Source organism: Simochromis diagramma, unplaced genomic scaffold (assembly GCF_900408965.1).
Source record: "Simochromis diagramma unplaced genomic scaffold, fSimDia1.1 OVJJ01000642.1, whole genome shotgun sequence".
Lineage (NCBI taxonomy): Eukaryota > Metazoa > Chordata > Actinopteri > Cichliformes > Cichlidae > Simochromis > Simochromis diagramma.
Window position 1 is genome coordinate 353559 of NW_024387518.1, and position 17490 is coordinate 371048.

Consider the following 17490-nt stretch of genomic DNA (forward strand, 5'->3'; position numbering starts at 1 on the left):
TATTGTCACAAATATAAACATTTTTAAGGAAACAACGATGAGACGTCTCATCGTTGTTTCCTTAAACGTACGTTTGCTTTACTCGTAAAAGCGTGGGCACTGCTGTTCAGCTGAGCTAACAATAGAGAAACGAGGAAGTGGCATTCTATTCTCATCAGTAACCCGCGTCCGGTTTTTTTTTTTTTTTTGAGGGGGGTTTCCTTCCGTGTTTGGAGCCATGTGCAACTTGACGTAAAGTCTGAGCTCTGGATGAGCAGGAATGTGGATTCTACCAAAGATATCCGGAGAAAACAACATTTTTTGGGCTTTTTTTTTTTAGTTGAGAATGCGCTGCTTCTGCGTCCGAAACTGGAAAGAAAGACACGGCAGTGAGTAGGCTACATTTGTACAAAAACCTCCCGCATCATACAGTGTTATGAAGACTCCTGATTTTCCTGACATTTGTGTGCTTTAAATGAAATATTATAAAAACAGCGCCCTCCTCTTAAGATCATAAACATGTCAGGCATGCTTGTTCACTGTATTTAGTTTTGAGTCGGGCTGCTGCATAAATACACAACGTCTTAAATCCACATTAGACTTCACTCCGCTGTGCATTTATTTGCATTTGCAGTTACTATTAAAAAAAAGAATAAAGAAACTGGATTTAATTTATCGTGTTTCTCCAAAGGATACACCTGTCACGATTAATTTATCAGATTTATCAGATAACAGCTGATAATCTGAGCTGCAGTACATAATATAATGCTTGATTATCTACTGGAGCTGTGATATGAATTAATTGTCTCAGTTAATAAATGTTGTAAATAATGATGTAGTTAAATGTTCTCGTTCTGCGGTTTCACTCTTTAGGGCTCAATGAAGAATGCCAGGCTGCACAGCTGTCTTCTTCTCAGCATTAACAGCGACTCTCTTCTGTGCTGTAGTCGGTGAGTAGCTGCTAATGTTTCTGTTTCTAATATATTTATTAAAAGAACGGCATTTAATGCAGTAATTACACAGAATTTGAAAGGTTTGCTTCTACAGAAAATATGAGATGTGATATCACAACTGTGCATTTTGTATTTTATGTCAACAGAAATATTTTTATACTTCTAAGAATAATTAGAAGAATTCTTATATTCTTTCATTTATTTATTACAGAGGATTTATTCTTGCACCATTCTTCATGTTTAAAATAAATTATTACAGCTTGAGTAGCAAAAGTAGAGCAATTCTGACTTTCAGCTCTTTATTTGTATTTTTTGACACTGGGTTTTTCTGTAAGCTGCTAACTACCATCCTGCTTTTCCCTTCTCCATGAGGCATCTTCTGGTGGTTCCATTGTAGCTTCACACACACACACACACACACACACACACACACACACACATATATATATATATATATATATATATATATATATATATATATATATATATATATATATATATATATATTAGGGGTGCAACGATACACAAAATTCACGGTTCGGTTCGGTTCGATACTTTGGTGTCACGGTTCGATATTTTTTCGATACAAAAAAATGTTCATGCATTTTTAATTTGTCATTTATTAAAATTATAAATATATATTTTAACTCAAAAGTACAGTTTTTAAATTTAACCCTAACCCTTGTGCGTGTTTTTTATTTTGACAGCGAATGCGCACCTGCGGACCACTTATGTGCAGCCCTGGTTATTTAGCTCATCATATTGCAGCCACAGAAATTCTTTTGTCCATGAAACCATAAAGCTGCACTTTCTTTTTGCCTTATAGTCTCATTGTCATAACTTCTCCGTTTTGTGGTAAGCTTTTCTTTGGCTGTCACTTCTTCACCCTGACCTGTCTTATTTGGCTCAGCAGAACTGAAATGCTTTTACACGCTCACTCACATAAGCTCAGCGATTCTCTGCGCGATCAACCTCTCACATGTTTAAGCTTGCTGCGGGAGATTTCACTTGTCATGTTTGCATAGTAAGCTAACGATTAATAAGACGATGTCAGAGGAATTGGTGCACAAATTATCATCACTCACAGATCAGTGCTGTCGCTCTCTATACACAGTTCGCACGATTGCAAAGTGAAAGCAAAAAAACAAGCGCAAATTCAAACGCGACTTCAATATGTCACATATTGACAGTGGCTCACCGATGCCAATGACATAATTACCCAGCTACATTTCTGAAAGAATGCAAAAGCATTGACATATATTTTTCCTACAATAGCCCGACGGGCAGGGAAGAGATAGATTTTGGTAGCCCGACTGAAAAAATCGCTAGCTCCGGGACGTCGGGCTAGCGATATCGCAAGCCCTGTATCTGATTGAGGAATCACTCATCTTTGGAAAAGAGAGTTTATTACAGAGAAATGTCTCTTTCCAAAATAAAAGCTATACTATCCGCTTCTTCTGGGCTATATTCTCAGCAGCATAAGGAGAATCATGTGCTAACAGCTGTCTAAACAACTCGGCTAAAGTTAGTAGCATGCTTGCTTTTTTTGTCTGCTTCCACTTGTCTTTGCAGTAGGATGATGTCGGCGTAAATGTGCAGTCATATTCGTTGTGTTCCCACTAGTGCTTTCAGGTTAATCTCGTTGAAATGACCTTAACGCCACAACACGGCAAATCTCCGTTAACGAGCTACCGCCGATCGCTCCGTGCATGGGGCTAGACGGCAAACACGTTAACGAGCTAACTGCGCTAACACACTAGTTCACACCAATGTAATTGAGCATTGCATGGCACATCCAACATACTGTTTTACTTTAGTCCATGACTCGCTTACCTTCAGGGTCATACGTCACATGAAAACCAAAATAATTCCAAACGCCAGATCTGAATGTTGCAAGTAGAGCTTAACTTCTGTCTCGCTAGCTTGCCCTGCGCTCTTCCTTCTGACGATGCTGTCTGTGTTGAGCGCTCAGTGGATCTGCGCTCGACAGTGCAGCCTAGGCGGAGTAGTCGAACACAGATTCACTGAGCGCTCAACACAGACAGCATCGTCAGAAGGAAAATTGATAAATAAATTACAAATGTTGTATTGTTCGATACATATGCGTACCGAACCGAAAGCACTGTATCGAACGGTTCAATATCGATACGAATATCGTTGCACCCCTAATATATATATATATATATATATATATATATATATATATAGAGAGAGAGAGAGAGAGAGAGAGAGAGAAAGAGAGAGAGAGAGAGAGAAATAAAGAAAGAAAGATTATTTTAAGCTTTTTGCGTTTCCAATTTTTCTTCTTTTGGAACTGAATTTGTGTTTCACTGGGCCTCCCACTCACCTTGTAAAGATGAACACTGACAAAAGACCATTGCATATTTTTGAACACAGAAAACTAAAGACTTGTTTGTCTGAAGCAAGAAGTTGTGACTTTTCTCCATTTAGGCTTAATTTCTATGCTAATCTTAACCTAATAGCATTGTGTTCAATGAGTAGGTGGGTGGGGCTCACATTCATATCAGCGTGTCAGAGATTTCCCTATCAGGGATGTCATGTCTTTCACACAGACTGAAGATTAGACAAAAAAAAACAAAAAAACTTTCTAAGTTTAAATAACCAATTTGCCTTAAGTTGTTCATTATTTGTTTCTTTATTCATTTTTTGAGTTCTTTCTGCATTTTTTTTTATAGTTCCTCACTTACTCTGTGTCTGTTTCCTCTTGCAGGTCAGACTAAATTCACTATGAGTGCAGAACAGGAGGTCTATCATGCAGAAGGTAACAGTAACATCACGTTGACCTGGCTGCTCCGTTTCGACACCAACAGGCCTCCTGACTTCCTACAAATAGAGATAATAAATGTGGAAAAGAAGACACGGGTTTTCTTCTATAACAGTGAGACTGGCACTGAGGTGTATCCAGATGAGAACTACAGAGGACGACTGCAGTGTGATCCACAGCTCGCCAGGAAAGGACGACTTGAATGTCTCTTAACTGATCTCAGGCTCAACGACACGGGGACATATCACTGCATCGTTGTCCTTAATGAAGAAGTTAGTTCCAAAACATGTGACCTCAATGTTACAGGTAAGATGACATCACTGTTGGTATCCTGGACAATAACTAAATAGTAAAAATATATTTAGTCTTGGATAATTAAGGGATACTAAATCAGTGTGTTTCTTTTCAGTAAGGGACATTTTTCTATCTATATCACTGTAAAAAAATAAATAAATAAATGACAAAAAACAACAACAAAGAAAACAAAATTTTTTTTAGTTCAGTTTGGTGACAATTGTAAATTGTACTATCTTGTATTATCAAGTCATCCAGTGTTGGCTAAAACACAAAGTACCGTGATACTGGGATTATATTATTCAATAATATATTAGTGTAGCACGTTTAGTAGTCACATTACAGTTACAATTATGTCAATTCAAGTAAGGTGCAAACTTTATCAAGGACAGAGCCAATTGGAGATTACTGCACTAGCCAAGCTACTGCTGGCTCCACTTTCACTGCTCTGAGATCAGTTTCAGTCTGTGCTTACTGTGGAAACAGAGGTAGCATTCGCAAGTACACAAGCACTTTCATTTATCTTTATAAAGTTGAGTGTGTGTGATGTGAGAAACTTTTAATAACTTGTTTAACACATTAGTAATGAAAGCTTTGATGATAGAGAGGGATAACTCCTACCTTGTATGGTTAAATGGCTATATAGTAAAAGTGTAGTTTCACTCACCCCGCCCACTTAAGATCAGTGGCCGTAAGATCAGTAACTTCCTCATCCATGTGTTTATGGACCTTGTTCTGTTTACTGGTGTGCAGTCATATTGGAACAGGAAGGGGCCATCCCCAAACTATTCCCACAAACTTGAGACCGTTAAATTTTCCAAAATGTCTGTCTGAAGCATTAAAAGTCCCGTTCACTGCAACTAAGGGGCCGAGCGCAATCTTGAAAAAACAACCCCACACCATAAGCTCCCCTCCACCAAACTTGACTCTTAGGTCAATGCAGTCAGACAAGTACAGTTCTCCGGACAACCCAGACTCGTCCATCAGAACAAGGCAGCTCTGAAGCTAAATGAGGGTCCAGCCTGGTAACAAGATGTAATGAACAAAGCGACCAGTTGGTGGTTTTGGAAAATTGTTTTCACAAAACGAGGAAATAGAGTAAAGCTAAAATTCACTTGGAGTTGTGTAACTCCAGTGCTTGCTCTGCATCAGCTTCTCCAAACCAAAAATTTTTAAGCTACTAAACACTTCACCTTCATTACTTACACTTTCTTGCCCACAGAAGTTTGCATTTAATGATCCTGTCACTCATACTTGTCCAATATCTTTGCAGCTGCTGTTGAAAAGAAGAAGACAGAAACACTGAAACCAGAGAGCCGTGAGAGGATCAGTCTCTATTTAGCTCTGGGTTTGTTTGTAGTGGTGATTTTTGCACTTTCCCTGCATTACGGCGATTATGGGCGATCATGGCTCAAGAGTTTGGAGTTCGCCTTGTAATCGGCCCCGGCTTGGACAGTCTCAGTCGTTGTGTCCTTGGGCAAGACACTTTACCCGTTGCCTACTAGTGGTGGTCAGAGGGCCCGGTGGCACCAGTGTCCGGCAGCCTCACCTCTGTCATTGCGCCCCAGGGTGGCTGTGGCTACAATGTAGCTTCACCAGTGTGTGAATGGGTGGATGACTGGATGTGTAAAGCGCTTTTTGGTCCTTAGGGACTAGTAAAGCGCTATACAAATACAGGCCATTTATACAAATACAGGCCATCACATAATTTTAACGTGTTGTAAATAATTAATATAATTTGTATTTATGTAAAGTATTAAGTGTAAAGCCTTATTACAGATCACTCCTGAGGTCAACTCTGACTGTAGTGAGGCTGCTTACTGTTTTTAAAATATTGTCACAATTCCTCAGAGCTGTACCACAGAGCAGTGCACACTTACATCATCATTCACTCTCCCATATTTAACACAAATTGCACTTTTTTGTCCAAGGTTTTTTGTTTTTTAATGACTTCAGTCAACCCTGATCAGTTGCATCCCATGTTGTCAGGTTTAGACTGAAGACACATGGAAAAGAGAAAAGTGAGGACCAATTAATTGGTCATTTCTTATTTAGTAATCAACAATTATTCATTTTGTAGGATTTCATATCAACAAATTCAGGAGAGTTTTTGTACTGAAGGAGTTAATAATATGCTTCTAATTAACTCTGGAGCTAATGGAGTTCCTTCAGTTTACATAGAAGTGTTTTTTGTATCAGCTTCTGTTTCCAAAGCATCTTCTTCTATGGAGCAGTTTAGACTTAATATGATCAAAATAGTTTGTTGTTTGTCATTAATGCAAACTAGTGTTATAAAGTTCACCGATCAGCATTTATCCATCATTGACCTTAAGAAGAATGCACTTTGTTCACAGCTGATGACAAAGACTTGATTGGAATCAGTAATTTAATGAATATTCTTTTCTTCTTTTTTCCCTCCTTCTACCTCATATTATTCAGTTTACATTCGTTTAAAACAGTCGTCCATTACAGATTACCTCTCAGTTCATCTCTTTCTGTAATGAGGCTGATGTTAATATTAACTGGGATTTCCTGGCCAGCAGTCAAAGCTACACCAGACTCTGTCAAATGAAGGTTTTTTTAAGTTGTTTTTTTGTGACCAGAGAGGTCCAATGAAGTGAGACTGAGTTAGTAGAATATGTTTTATCAAAGGGAGCTAAGCTAAACACAAAATCATTTTCCCTACAGGAAGTACAGCTTCTTCTTTTTGTGGGTTATTACTCAGGACACTGAATCAGAAAAATAATTTCTTCTTAAATGTTTCAAATGTTGCCGTTAATAACTTAAAATAAAAATTTTCATCTCTGACTGGGGTTTTAGATTTCGTTAAACAAGCTAACATAAAGAAATTCAGGCTATGTTGAACCTGGTCCATATTATATCTCTCAGGTCTTAATTCCAGTGTTAGATCTGTTTGTTGTTTCACTTTTAGGCCTTTATTCCATCACCTCTCATTAACTCACTGATGTATGTTTACCAGCAAAATTGGAGGCAAGGTTTAACAGCAATGCACTACATGGGAAATGAAAAATCCACAATTTGTGGAGGTTTACTCAAACATACCTTAGCCTAATTTGCCTTATTATTATTTTTAAATAAAATGCATCAACGTTACTGACTGACACCTGCTCTGTCACCAATTTTGTTGGGGTGTGGAGATGTTGTTGGTGCACTGTAAAGTGGATAAACTCTGAGGGCACTGATTTTTTTTAATATTTGTGTTGGTGCTGGCTTTTGCACTTTTTTTTCTCTCTTCTCAGAGCCAAGAAAAAAAAAATACAAATTGTATTCAAACTATGTGGAAACAGTTTTTAGTAAAGTATAAATTCTGTTTACCAAATAGTGAGAATTGGTTCCTTTCACTTTGGTTGGATAAGACTGTCTCCTTATGCATGTAGTCACCATCTAAATGTAAAATCTCAGCCAGAAGGAACTCAGTTATTTACTAATGAAGAAGGGAAAAACTCTTTTGGTGCGTATTAACACATATCATTTTCATGAATATGTTACAAAGCACTAAATGTGAAAAATCGGATGCTTTTACAAATTAATTATATCAGCTACCTCAAATAGATGTTAGTCAGTAGACCTCATCATGGTGCTGTTTTCATCTGTGAACTGAGAAGGTCCGCACTGAGCACTGACACTAACTTAAATGATGGTTATGTGTTAAATATTACAGACTAACTTGACCATTGTGATACCTTTTCAAAAACACTATCAATATCTGAGGTCAAAGTCTGTGTGACAGAAGAGTTATTCTCTGATTTACATTTGTCTTGTAACAGTTTCCTTCTTGTATAATGATACACTGAGATTATTAAACTAATGTAGTTAGCTCGTATGCTTTCAAACAATTTTTTTTTGTTTGTTCTTCATCTTGTATTTTTAAAGTGGATCTATTCTGCTTTTCCTTATGTAATGTTCTAGTGATTGACGTTCATGTTAGACTTGGCCAAAGTTTCAGAAGCCAAAAATACAGGCTTCAGACTGACCCACCCACCCACTGTTGAAATGTTCTGTTTTTAAACGCACTAAATACAACTCTTAAACTCTTAAAAAAATATGTTTTACATTTTCTAAAACAGTTTGTGTAATTTTTACATTTCCCCCCAACAAAGACACACACACACACACACACACACACACACACACACACACACACACACACACACACACACACACACACACACACACAAACCTGCCTGCCCAAATTGGCCTTCTGAAGAGTTTCCTACTGTTTATAATGTGTATATATTTATATCTGTTTCAAAGAACTTTTACTTTTCTGCATATAATTATTTTTATCAGAGATCAAAAACTCTGAAAATATGCACAAAATAATTAACAAGTTCACTGTGAGGGAGAATAATAAGTAATAAGTTAATATGTTTCCGAAAGTTGAATTTGGTGCATTGGTAAGTGTGAAACAGATTTACAGTGAGGATGAACATAAAGAAAACAAAATATCTGATGCCTGACTAATTCATATGTGCCTTTTGTGTCTTTGGATTAACTGGTTGATCTGTTACATCAGATGTGAACAGACCTTTCTCAGCTGCTCTTCTTCCATTCTGGCTGCAAAGGGATTGAAGAAGTTCTATATACATACATTTCATTAGATCAGCTGACCCTGAGCCTTGGTCCTGGTGTAATAGTCTCAGGATGCTGAGGGACCTCCCATAATGCACTGATCGTTTCTTCTCATTAACGCTTTTCTTTGTTTTCTTTACTCACCACTGCTGCATGTCATTAATGTGTCTCTCTATGCTCTCCTTTGTTCTCTTCTTGCCCCCATGCCCAACCAGTCATGGCAGATGGTCGCCCCTCCTTGAGCTTGGTTCCATCCACATTTTCTTCCTGTTAAAAGAGGAGTTTTCCTTCCCACTGTCACCAAGTGCTTGCTCATAGGGGCTCATCTGATTGTTGAAGTTTTGTCTCCAGTATTTTAGGGTCTTTACCGTATAGTGTGAAATGTCTTGAGTTGACTGAATTGAACTGAACTGAATGACTGTTCTGTGTAGATTTATTCATTTATTATTGTTTTAATAATATATACTTTGTGCTTAATGCTTTAATATTATAAATGTAAATGCATTTTAATTATATGCGTACAGTAAAAAAATAAAAGAGGAAATTTACTCATTTACCACTGAAAACAGTTTGATTGTAAATAAACTTAACACTGCTCATCCAACAGTGTCAAAGAAAAACAACATATTTCTAAAGTGTGCATGTCCCAAACACAACCTATAATTGCACTTGATGACATTAGATAAAAATTTGACCTATTTTCAAAGCATCTGAACAAAAGCGACTGCTTTTCTGTCTACTGGGAGAGACTGACGAGAAGACATTAGTCAGATTCAAACATGAAACTGGCAGAGATGCGGTTTTCAAGGCCGCTTCAGCAGGAGGGACATTTAGTCTGAGAAATTGGAAAAGTAATTTTTTACCTGACTCACTGTCTCCCACTGTTTTTCAAAACCAATGCTGCCAACTAATAGTTTCATTATTAATTTGCTGAGCGGTATTGTTGGTGAATTTTCCTGCTGTACTCACAACTCTGACGAACACTGAACACTCGGCATTTGTTCAAGATTGTCTGTTAGTCCCAAATATTTGATTAATTTGGATAACTTTCCTTTAAGGATGAAGACAACAGGTAAATGATCAAACTTTGCTAGTATTGACAAGAGCTGTAATATCTGGATATCAAATTGTGATGATTTAAATTAGTTTAAAGTTTAGTTAAATTAGTTAGCTCAGTTTGAAGTGTTCCTTTGTTCACAGTTTGAAAGGCACTGAAAAATGCTTAGTGCCCAAATACGAATTACCTGACTGCAAACATCAAAAGGAAAACACATTTTACACAGCCTGCTGCTCTCAGCTGTGTTCATATTGGCCAGTGTATGATGTAACTCCAGTCCACCTGCAGCAGTCAGTGAAAGGATCTCTGCTAATTCTTAAGAACCAGCCCAGGAACCCTCACTTAGATCATCTGCTTAGCCAAGTGGTAATCACGCCTCTCCGAGTGTGTTTACTAGTGTAGAGTGTTTTTTTTTTTTTCTGTGCCATATGGTGTTTCTGTTCTTTCTTCAATCTGTTTTCCAAGGGGCCCAAAGAATCTCTCTTCAAACAGGGTTTCAAACCCTGATATCTTATCCCAGTACTCTCTCCCCTCCTATGATCTGCCACAAGCAAACCAGTTTCTCCCTCCAGGACCTGATAGCTAGCGATGAGAATTGATAAGAATTTAGCGATTCCGATTCCAATATTGATATCACTTATTCATTCAATCTCTTATCAATTCTAATCGGCTCATTATCACCAAAATCTGCAAGCATGTCAAAGTTCAGTTCGGTTCGGTTCATTTTTATTTCAAATATGTACATTCATCATCATTAAAAATATCATTCCATTCTTTCGTTTGAAAAGGAGTAGGCAGAAGTACGCACTTATTTGGCCCTACCCCCTCAGGTTTTACCTCTCATTCATTTAATTTTCTTTCAGTCTTAAATTAAACAAACACATATCAATCAAAAGCAAAGCAAAGCAAAACAAAACGAAAAATACAAAAAAATCAAACAAAGAAGCAAACAAACCCCACCACAGTATAGTTTCTTTCATATAAACGAAGACAAAATCTGTAAATACCTAGATTCACAAATTATGAAACAAACAAACTAAAACACCATTACCAACAACATTACTGTTCTGGGTTAACCCCGTTGTCTTCATTCTTATATTTGTTTACAATTTAAAGTCATTACATTCATGCAAATTAATTGTATGTTGAATAGTCAAATGGTTCTGTTGGAGGTATTTCCCCTCTTTGTTGTGATCTGCGTTGGGTCATTGCTCAAAAAAAGAAATGTAATTATGAGATAGTGTGTTTCAGGTCAATTTACAGAGAAATTCAATAGTAATGTAATGAATAGAGTAACAAATTACTTTCTTCTGGCAGTAATTAAGTAATGTACTGCAATACTCATAAGAAAAAGTGTTGTGTATAATACTGTTTCAATATAAACCTGAAACCACAGTCCCACACAGCGACAAAAGTCCTTATCCTGCTGGAGGCACATATATTTCTCTTAGCATTTAGTAGTGATGGGATTTCCGGCTCTTTTTAGAGAACCGGCTCTTTCGGCTCCGAACCGGCTCTTCAGGTTGTTTTGTTGCTTTAATTAATTTATTATTAACAACAATATAAAATTATGCACAAAAGGAATTACTAATGGGAAAAAAGTGGTTTTGTTTATATATTTTTATATATAAATATGTGCGGTGGCCCCTAGAGACAAAGCACGTACAAACTCCAAAAAGCACGTCCAACTTCCAAAGCACATAGAAACACCAAAACACATTTCTAGCGTTTACTGAACTTCCAAAACAGAGCTACCTAGATCACTTAAATTATACAATTGAAAGAATATGTGTATTGTTTGTGTATTTATACACAAGCACTCATATATATTCAAATAATTTAAAAAAAATGTTCATTTACCTGTTACTACCACACACCAAATCCGGTCCTTGGTACTTGCTGGCTTGTGTAGCCACTAGGTAACAAAAGCTCAACACTGTGCCGAGCATCCTGGAGCACTTCTGTTGTGTTTTGTACGTGTTTTGGAGTTTGTACGTGCTTCTGAGTTTTTACGTGTTGTGGAGTTTGTACGTGCTTTGTCTCTAGGGGCCACTGTAAATTAGATTAGATTAGATGAAACTTTATTAATCCCTCGAGTGGGTTCCTCTGGGAAATTCAGTTTCCAGTAGCAAAACACCGAAAGAAGTTGCATGTTACAGATAAGGGGAATGAGAGTAAGGATATAAGCATAAATACACCATATATACACATATACACATATATAGATACAGAATATACAATATGGATAAATAGGATTGCTCATTTGAGTGAGTATATTGCACAGTGATTATTGCACAGTAAAATATAAGAAAAAAAGACAAAACAAAAAACAAATATTGCAAATATTGCACAGTGTAGAAAAGCACCGACAGCTCAGTTGTTCCCGCCCTCCCTTGTCCCCCTGTTTCTCCTCCCTCTCCCCTCCAGTGAGGAGTTAAACAGTCTGATGGCGTGTGGGACAAAGGAGTTTTTAAGTCTGTTGGTTTTTGACTTTGGGAGAAGCAGCCTGTCGCTGAATAGGCTCCTCTGATTGTTTACGACCGTGTGCAGAGGATGCCTGGCATTGTCCATAATGTCCATCAGTTTCTTTAATGTCCTTTTCTCTGCCACTGTCACCACAGTGTCCAGCTTCATGCCGACCACAGAGCCAGCCTTCCTGATCAGTTTCTCCAGCCTGCATGAGTCCTTCTTTGCTGTGCTGCTCCCCCAGCACACCACAGCATAGAAAAGTACTCCAGCAACCACTGACTGGTAAAACATCCTCAGGAGCTTCCTGCAGATGTTAAAAGACCTCAGCCTAGTGAGGAAGTACAGTCGGCTTTGGGCTTTTTTATACAGGTGCTCTGTGTTGCATGACCAGTCCAGTTTGTTGTCCACCCACAGCCCGAGGTACTTGTATGTGTTGACCACCTCCACCTCCTCTCCCTCTATCTGAACTGGCAGTGGACCTTCTCTGGACCTCCCGAAGTCCACAACCAGTTTCTTGGTCTTTGAAGTGTTGAGTTGCAGGTGGTTTGTGTGACTCCATGCGACAAAGTTCCTCAGCAGGCTCCTGTACTCCTCTTCCTGGTCATCCCAGATGCACCCCATGATGGCCATGTCGTCTGCAAACTTCTGAATATGGCATAATTCAGAGTTATAGCAGAAGTCAGAGGTGTACAGGGTGAAGAGAAGTGGGGACAGCACAGTTCCCTGTGGTGCTCCTGTGCTGCTGACTTTTATTTTTATTTTTATTAATATACTTTTATTTATTCACTCCACATAAAATGTAATAAATAAATCATATAATACAAAAGCCAACTGTTAGCGGTTCAACTTTTAACTATTTAAATTTTCAGCTTTTTCCTTTTAAACATATTTAAAGTGAAACAACACAAAACACTGCAAACCACAACACAATTAAATATAAATTAAAATATGAAAACAAAAAGAAGATGCATATTCTCTGTCATATGGGCCTGCATGAATAAACTTTCTGAATCCTTTATCATCCGCAACTGAAAATAGTTGTGGATGATAAATGAGTGCTTGGAATATGAATGTGTCAGTGTGGAAACTGATTAAATTGATATCTATCAAAATCTACTCTACATTTTATTTTTAAACATAACTAAACTGGGATAAAAGGCAAAGAGATTGCAACTTAAAAAGAAACACTGTCATCTAGTTAGACCTAGTAAGACTGCATGCTGCCTGACAGCACTTAATAATGCAGTGACAGTCTCATTTAGATTAGCAAGAATGAAACTAGTTCAGGAGAGCACTGCTAGATAAACAATGAGGTTTGTGACGATGTGGTTGTGGTGAACCCGGAAAATGCTGCTTGAAGATTAAGAACAACTCAGGACACAATAAGTGTGACAAAATGGTAACAAGAGAGTATTCTGATGAAGAGACCAAACCTTTAAACTGAACTGAAACATAACCATCTTCCTATAATGATATGCATGCAAGCTTCTCCTCATCCACATGCACAGGAAGTTAGGTTTTGCATCAGACACATCTGGCACAGAATGACACAGCAAAATAAAGTGAAATGTTATTTATGCCAAATAATAGTTGGGGGAAAAAAAGGATAAATGTGAGAAGTACAATTCAAGTTCAAGTTCAAATTTTATTCACCACATGCAGTGGCAGGTTGCCCTGCAGTGGAATGAACCCGCCCCCCAACCTTACACACACAACACAGACATCACATGGGGATACAAGTCAGAGAACGGTGGCATTACACAAAAACCACTGAAATGTACAATGGGAAAGTACAAGAGGAAAAAAAGAGACCTCTACTCATGCTGGGCTACAGGAGGACAGCATGAGAACAGGAAACAAAAAAAAAAAAAAACTCCTCTACACAGAAAGCACATAAATGTCCACAGTACAACATTATAGAGCACTTGACCAGCAACAGGGTTGGGTAGGGGATAAGGAGTAATTCCAGGCAACACAGCAGCCATCCTGCCACTGCGCCGACTCTCCAGCGCGGGCCCAGACCCGCCTCGTGTTCCCAGGAGGCAACAAGCATCGAAGGCATTGGAAGGGGAGGGGGGATGTGTGAGTGCTTATCAGTGTAAGTGTATGTGTGTGCGTGTCCATAGTTCAGCTGAGACAGTGTCCTTCGCCCTTCAGGCTAAGTAAACAGTCTACCAGCCAACCCAGGTGGCCTTGCATATTTATATATATATGTGTATATACTAATATAATACTGCAAAACTGTACTAACAAAAGCTGTATAAAAATAAAGAGACATGTCTAGGTCTCCTTTTCAGGATGAAAAGTTCATGTAAAATGAGGCAACAGAAGAGGGGATATATATTATTATTATAACTGCTATAATTTATTATAAGTAAATCATTATTAGTATTATTATATTTTAATATTCGGAACTGTTTTCAAATTGTTATAGAAAGAACAAACAACAGCCACTGGATGTTTTTTGTCTTCTCACAGGAGCTAAAGAAGAAATACAGATCACATGACTGGAATAAAGTTTAAACTGTTTTTGTGTAAAATTAATTAAATGTGTTTCTATTACTGATGAATCTCAAATTCACTATGACTGCACATAATAATTTACATTAACAAATTTTAGGATAATTTGTTGTTTTCTGTGTTTAGCATAATCTGAAACAAAATTCAGTCTCCGCTGGTTTGTTTTATTCTGCACTGAAACTGCATAACTCGATAATGTGAGGGGACTTTCTAACCACTAAACGGGTGCCAATTCTTCAAAGCAAACACCAGCTATCTGTATTTGTACCTATTTGACAGAGTTATACAGTTATGAGTGTGTCTTTTTTAGTGGCCGTCTGTTTTTTGACAACACATCATTCATTGCATTATGACTCAGAGCTGAGGCGTTACATAAAGTGGCAATTTTCTCCCCAAGTCTTTTCATCTTTTATAGATATGAATTCTTTTTAAATCATTTCTAAAACCAAACATTTGTCCAAAAAAAAAACTTAGTTAGAAATATAAAATGTGAGTGTTCGTTAAACAGTTTAAAGTGTGCCTTACTGATTTTACTGGGTGAATGTAGGACTTCAATGATCTGACTGACATTTTTTTACAGTGTTTTGGCTCAAACAGCTTTTTAGATTAGAATAGAACAAAATAGAATAGAATAGACACTTTACTGTAATTCAGAACATACAACGGTTAGTTGTCATCAGAACATAATTTCACTACATTTAATTGCCATTGGACTACAAGTTATAAATTTAAAAAGATCTAAATATAAAGACAGTAAGTAAAAAGGTATGACATTGTGCTGCTCTGAATATGCATTTACAATGTGCACATATACGGGGGAGGGGATGGGTTGAGTTTGGAGGGGCAGCTGTGTGTTTGCGTGATCAGGCTTAACTTGAACTTTTTCATTGTATGAGCTCTGAATGTTTAAATCATATCTAGAATCTAAACTTTCACAAGAAGCTTGTATATCTGCAGAAACTGAAATAGACTGATTATATCTGGGCCTAAGATCCTGATTCTTATACTGATCTCTTCAGCTCTCATCTCACGAATCGTCCACTGTGGATTGGCACTGATCGTCTCCCAGCCTGATCTTCAATATCTTATCTCTGACATGTCACAATATTGATCACGTAGATCATTTGATGCTTCTCTTTCTGCCTCCTCATCCGTTTTAATAATTTGATCTATTAAGGCCATCAAAGAAAGAGAAAATTCAATAAAAGATTCGCTTACTAATTGTTTACGGTTGAAAAATCCGTGTTGGAAAGAAATGTGAGAATCGAAACAACCTTAAGTTTCTTTCAGAGCACCAAAAATTTTCTCATCATTTTCTGTTTGATCATTTGGCAAAAAACTATCTCAATCCTCAATCCACCTCTGTCATCATTTTGGGGGGGGGAACTTGCACAATCGGTGGCTGACTAAATACTTTTTTGCCCCACTGTATCTCAATCCATGGCATTAACCTCTAAAACATTACAAACAATTTGAGCTTGCTCCTCTTCTGTTGGGCCTCTTGTGTGCACAAGGTCTCTTATCTGTTCAATCCAGTCATCTAGAGTCAGTGAGCATGTTGTCATACAGGGTTGTATCTCAGTCTCTGACTCACTTCCTGTAGCTCCTGTTGAACCCATTAGGTCTGCCAACTTTTTAACTATCAAATAAGTGGTGTGCCGAAGCACAATGCACAACCAGCTGGACATAGTGTAAATATGAACTGTATGTGATATCGTAAGTAACAGTCAATATACGTGACATTTAAAGTAGAATAAGGGATGAACCAATTTTGCTCATTATACTGGATGTCGCAGCTAAAACGGGACAGCTGACAAACCTAGTACCCACAGATGCTGTTTTCAAGTCTCCAAGTTCATTCTCCAACTTCTGTATGCATTGGATCATTGCTTGTTGCTCATCTCCTTCCATGATGGCAGTCAAACATTGGCTGCTTCTTCACTCCAGTCTACAAGCCTGTCCCTCCTGTCCTTGCAAAAGAAACTAAAATGAATAAAACTAAAATGAGACAAAAAGCAGCCACTCCCTTGGATCCTTTGGACAACCCCAAAAATGTTACAGAACACTAAGATGTAGAATAAAATGCCCAATATCAATTAAACATAAATTTTCCAAAATGTTGGTGCAGGAGTGCATTTTTGAAAATGAGCCATCAGTGAATACCTATCAAAAGCTATCACAGTGGCACAAGAACATTCTTTATTTATTTTTAACTACCATGTTATAAAGAAGAGAACAAACTTGGAGCATCAGATGAATGACCTTCATACCCCTGAACAATCTTACAATAGTCCCTGTGTGGGCCTCATCGCAGTACCATTCCCCAACTTTGATTTAAAACATGGTTTTGAAGTACAATGACTCACACATGTGTCCCTGATGAATGACCTCTCACCCCCATGTGGAAATGTATCGCCTAAATTTTTGAGCGCCATTAAGTCACATTTGGACTTCTTTGCTTGCAGATGACACCAACACGTTGGCCCATTACGAGCTGCAGTAATACAATCCTGCCTTAATAAGTGTACTTGACTTTGTTGTATGCTGTGTAAATGTGACTTTTGGGCTGGGCGAAATATGCAAAGCAGAATAAATATTATATTTGCTAATTGCTAATGACTGGTTAGTGGCCAGTCATGTTACATGGTCCTACTATCAGTAGTAGGTGTTATTTTGTTTTATTTTATTTATACTTATTTTTGGTTGATTGCTTTTGTAGAGATCACCTGGGGATTGTTTCCTCTGAAGTCTTCCCCCCGTGGATTACGAGTATGTTTTTATTTTGTGCTGTACATTCAGTTATTGCACTCAGTTAAGTTAAGAGTTGTGTTCAAGGGTTG

General features: G+C 37.7%; 1 protein-coding gene across 2 annotated transcripts; it reads left to right on the forward strand.

The window, feature by feature from the left end:
- Window positions 1–49: 49 nt before the first annotated feature.
- Window positions 50–5504, forward strand: LOC120725869 (programmed cell death 1 ligand 1-like). 2 transcript variants are annotated; one of them, XM_040018930.1, is made up of 4 exons: window positions 50–368; window positions 853–929; window positions 3664–4023; window positions 5285–5504. In XM_040018930.1, exons 2-4 carry the CDS (start codon window positions 866–868, stop codon window positions 5446–5448), a joined length of 588 nt encoding a protein of 195 aa, XP_039874864.1. In that variant the 5' UTR covers window positions 50–368; window positions 853–865; the 3' UTR covers window positions 5449–5504. The 2 variants fall into 2 exon arrangements, with proteins under 2 accessions (XP_039874864.1, XP_039874865.1); XM_040018931.1 differs by lacking the exon at window positions 50–368 and having other exon boundaries at window positions 802–929.
- Window positions 5505–17490: the final 11986 nt, after the last annotated feature.

Excerpts from the sequence above, each read along its gene's own strand:
- LOC120725869 (XM_040018930.1), top strand. The coding sequence starts at position 866 with ATGCCAGGCTGCACAGCTGTCTTCTTCTCAGCATTAACAGCGACTCTC. Across the intron at positions 930-3,663 it reads TCTCTTCTGTGCTGTAGTCG|GTCAGACTAAATTCACTATG; the intron begins GTGAGTAGCTGC and ends TTCCTCTTGCAG. Across the intron at positions 4,024-5,284 it reads ATGTGACCTCAATGTTACAG|CTGCTGTTGAAAAGAAGAAG; the intron begins GTAAGATGACAT and ends ATATCTTTGCAG.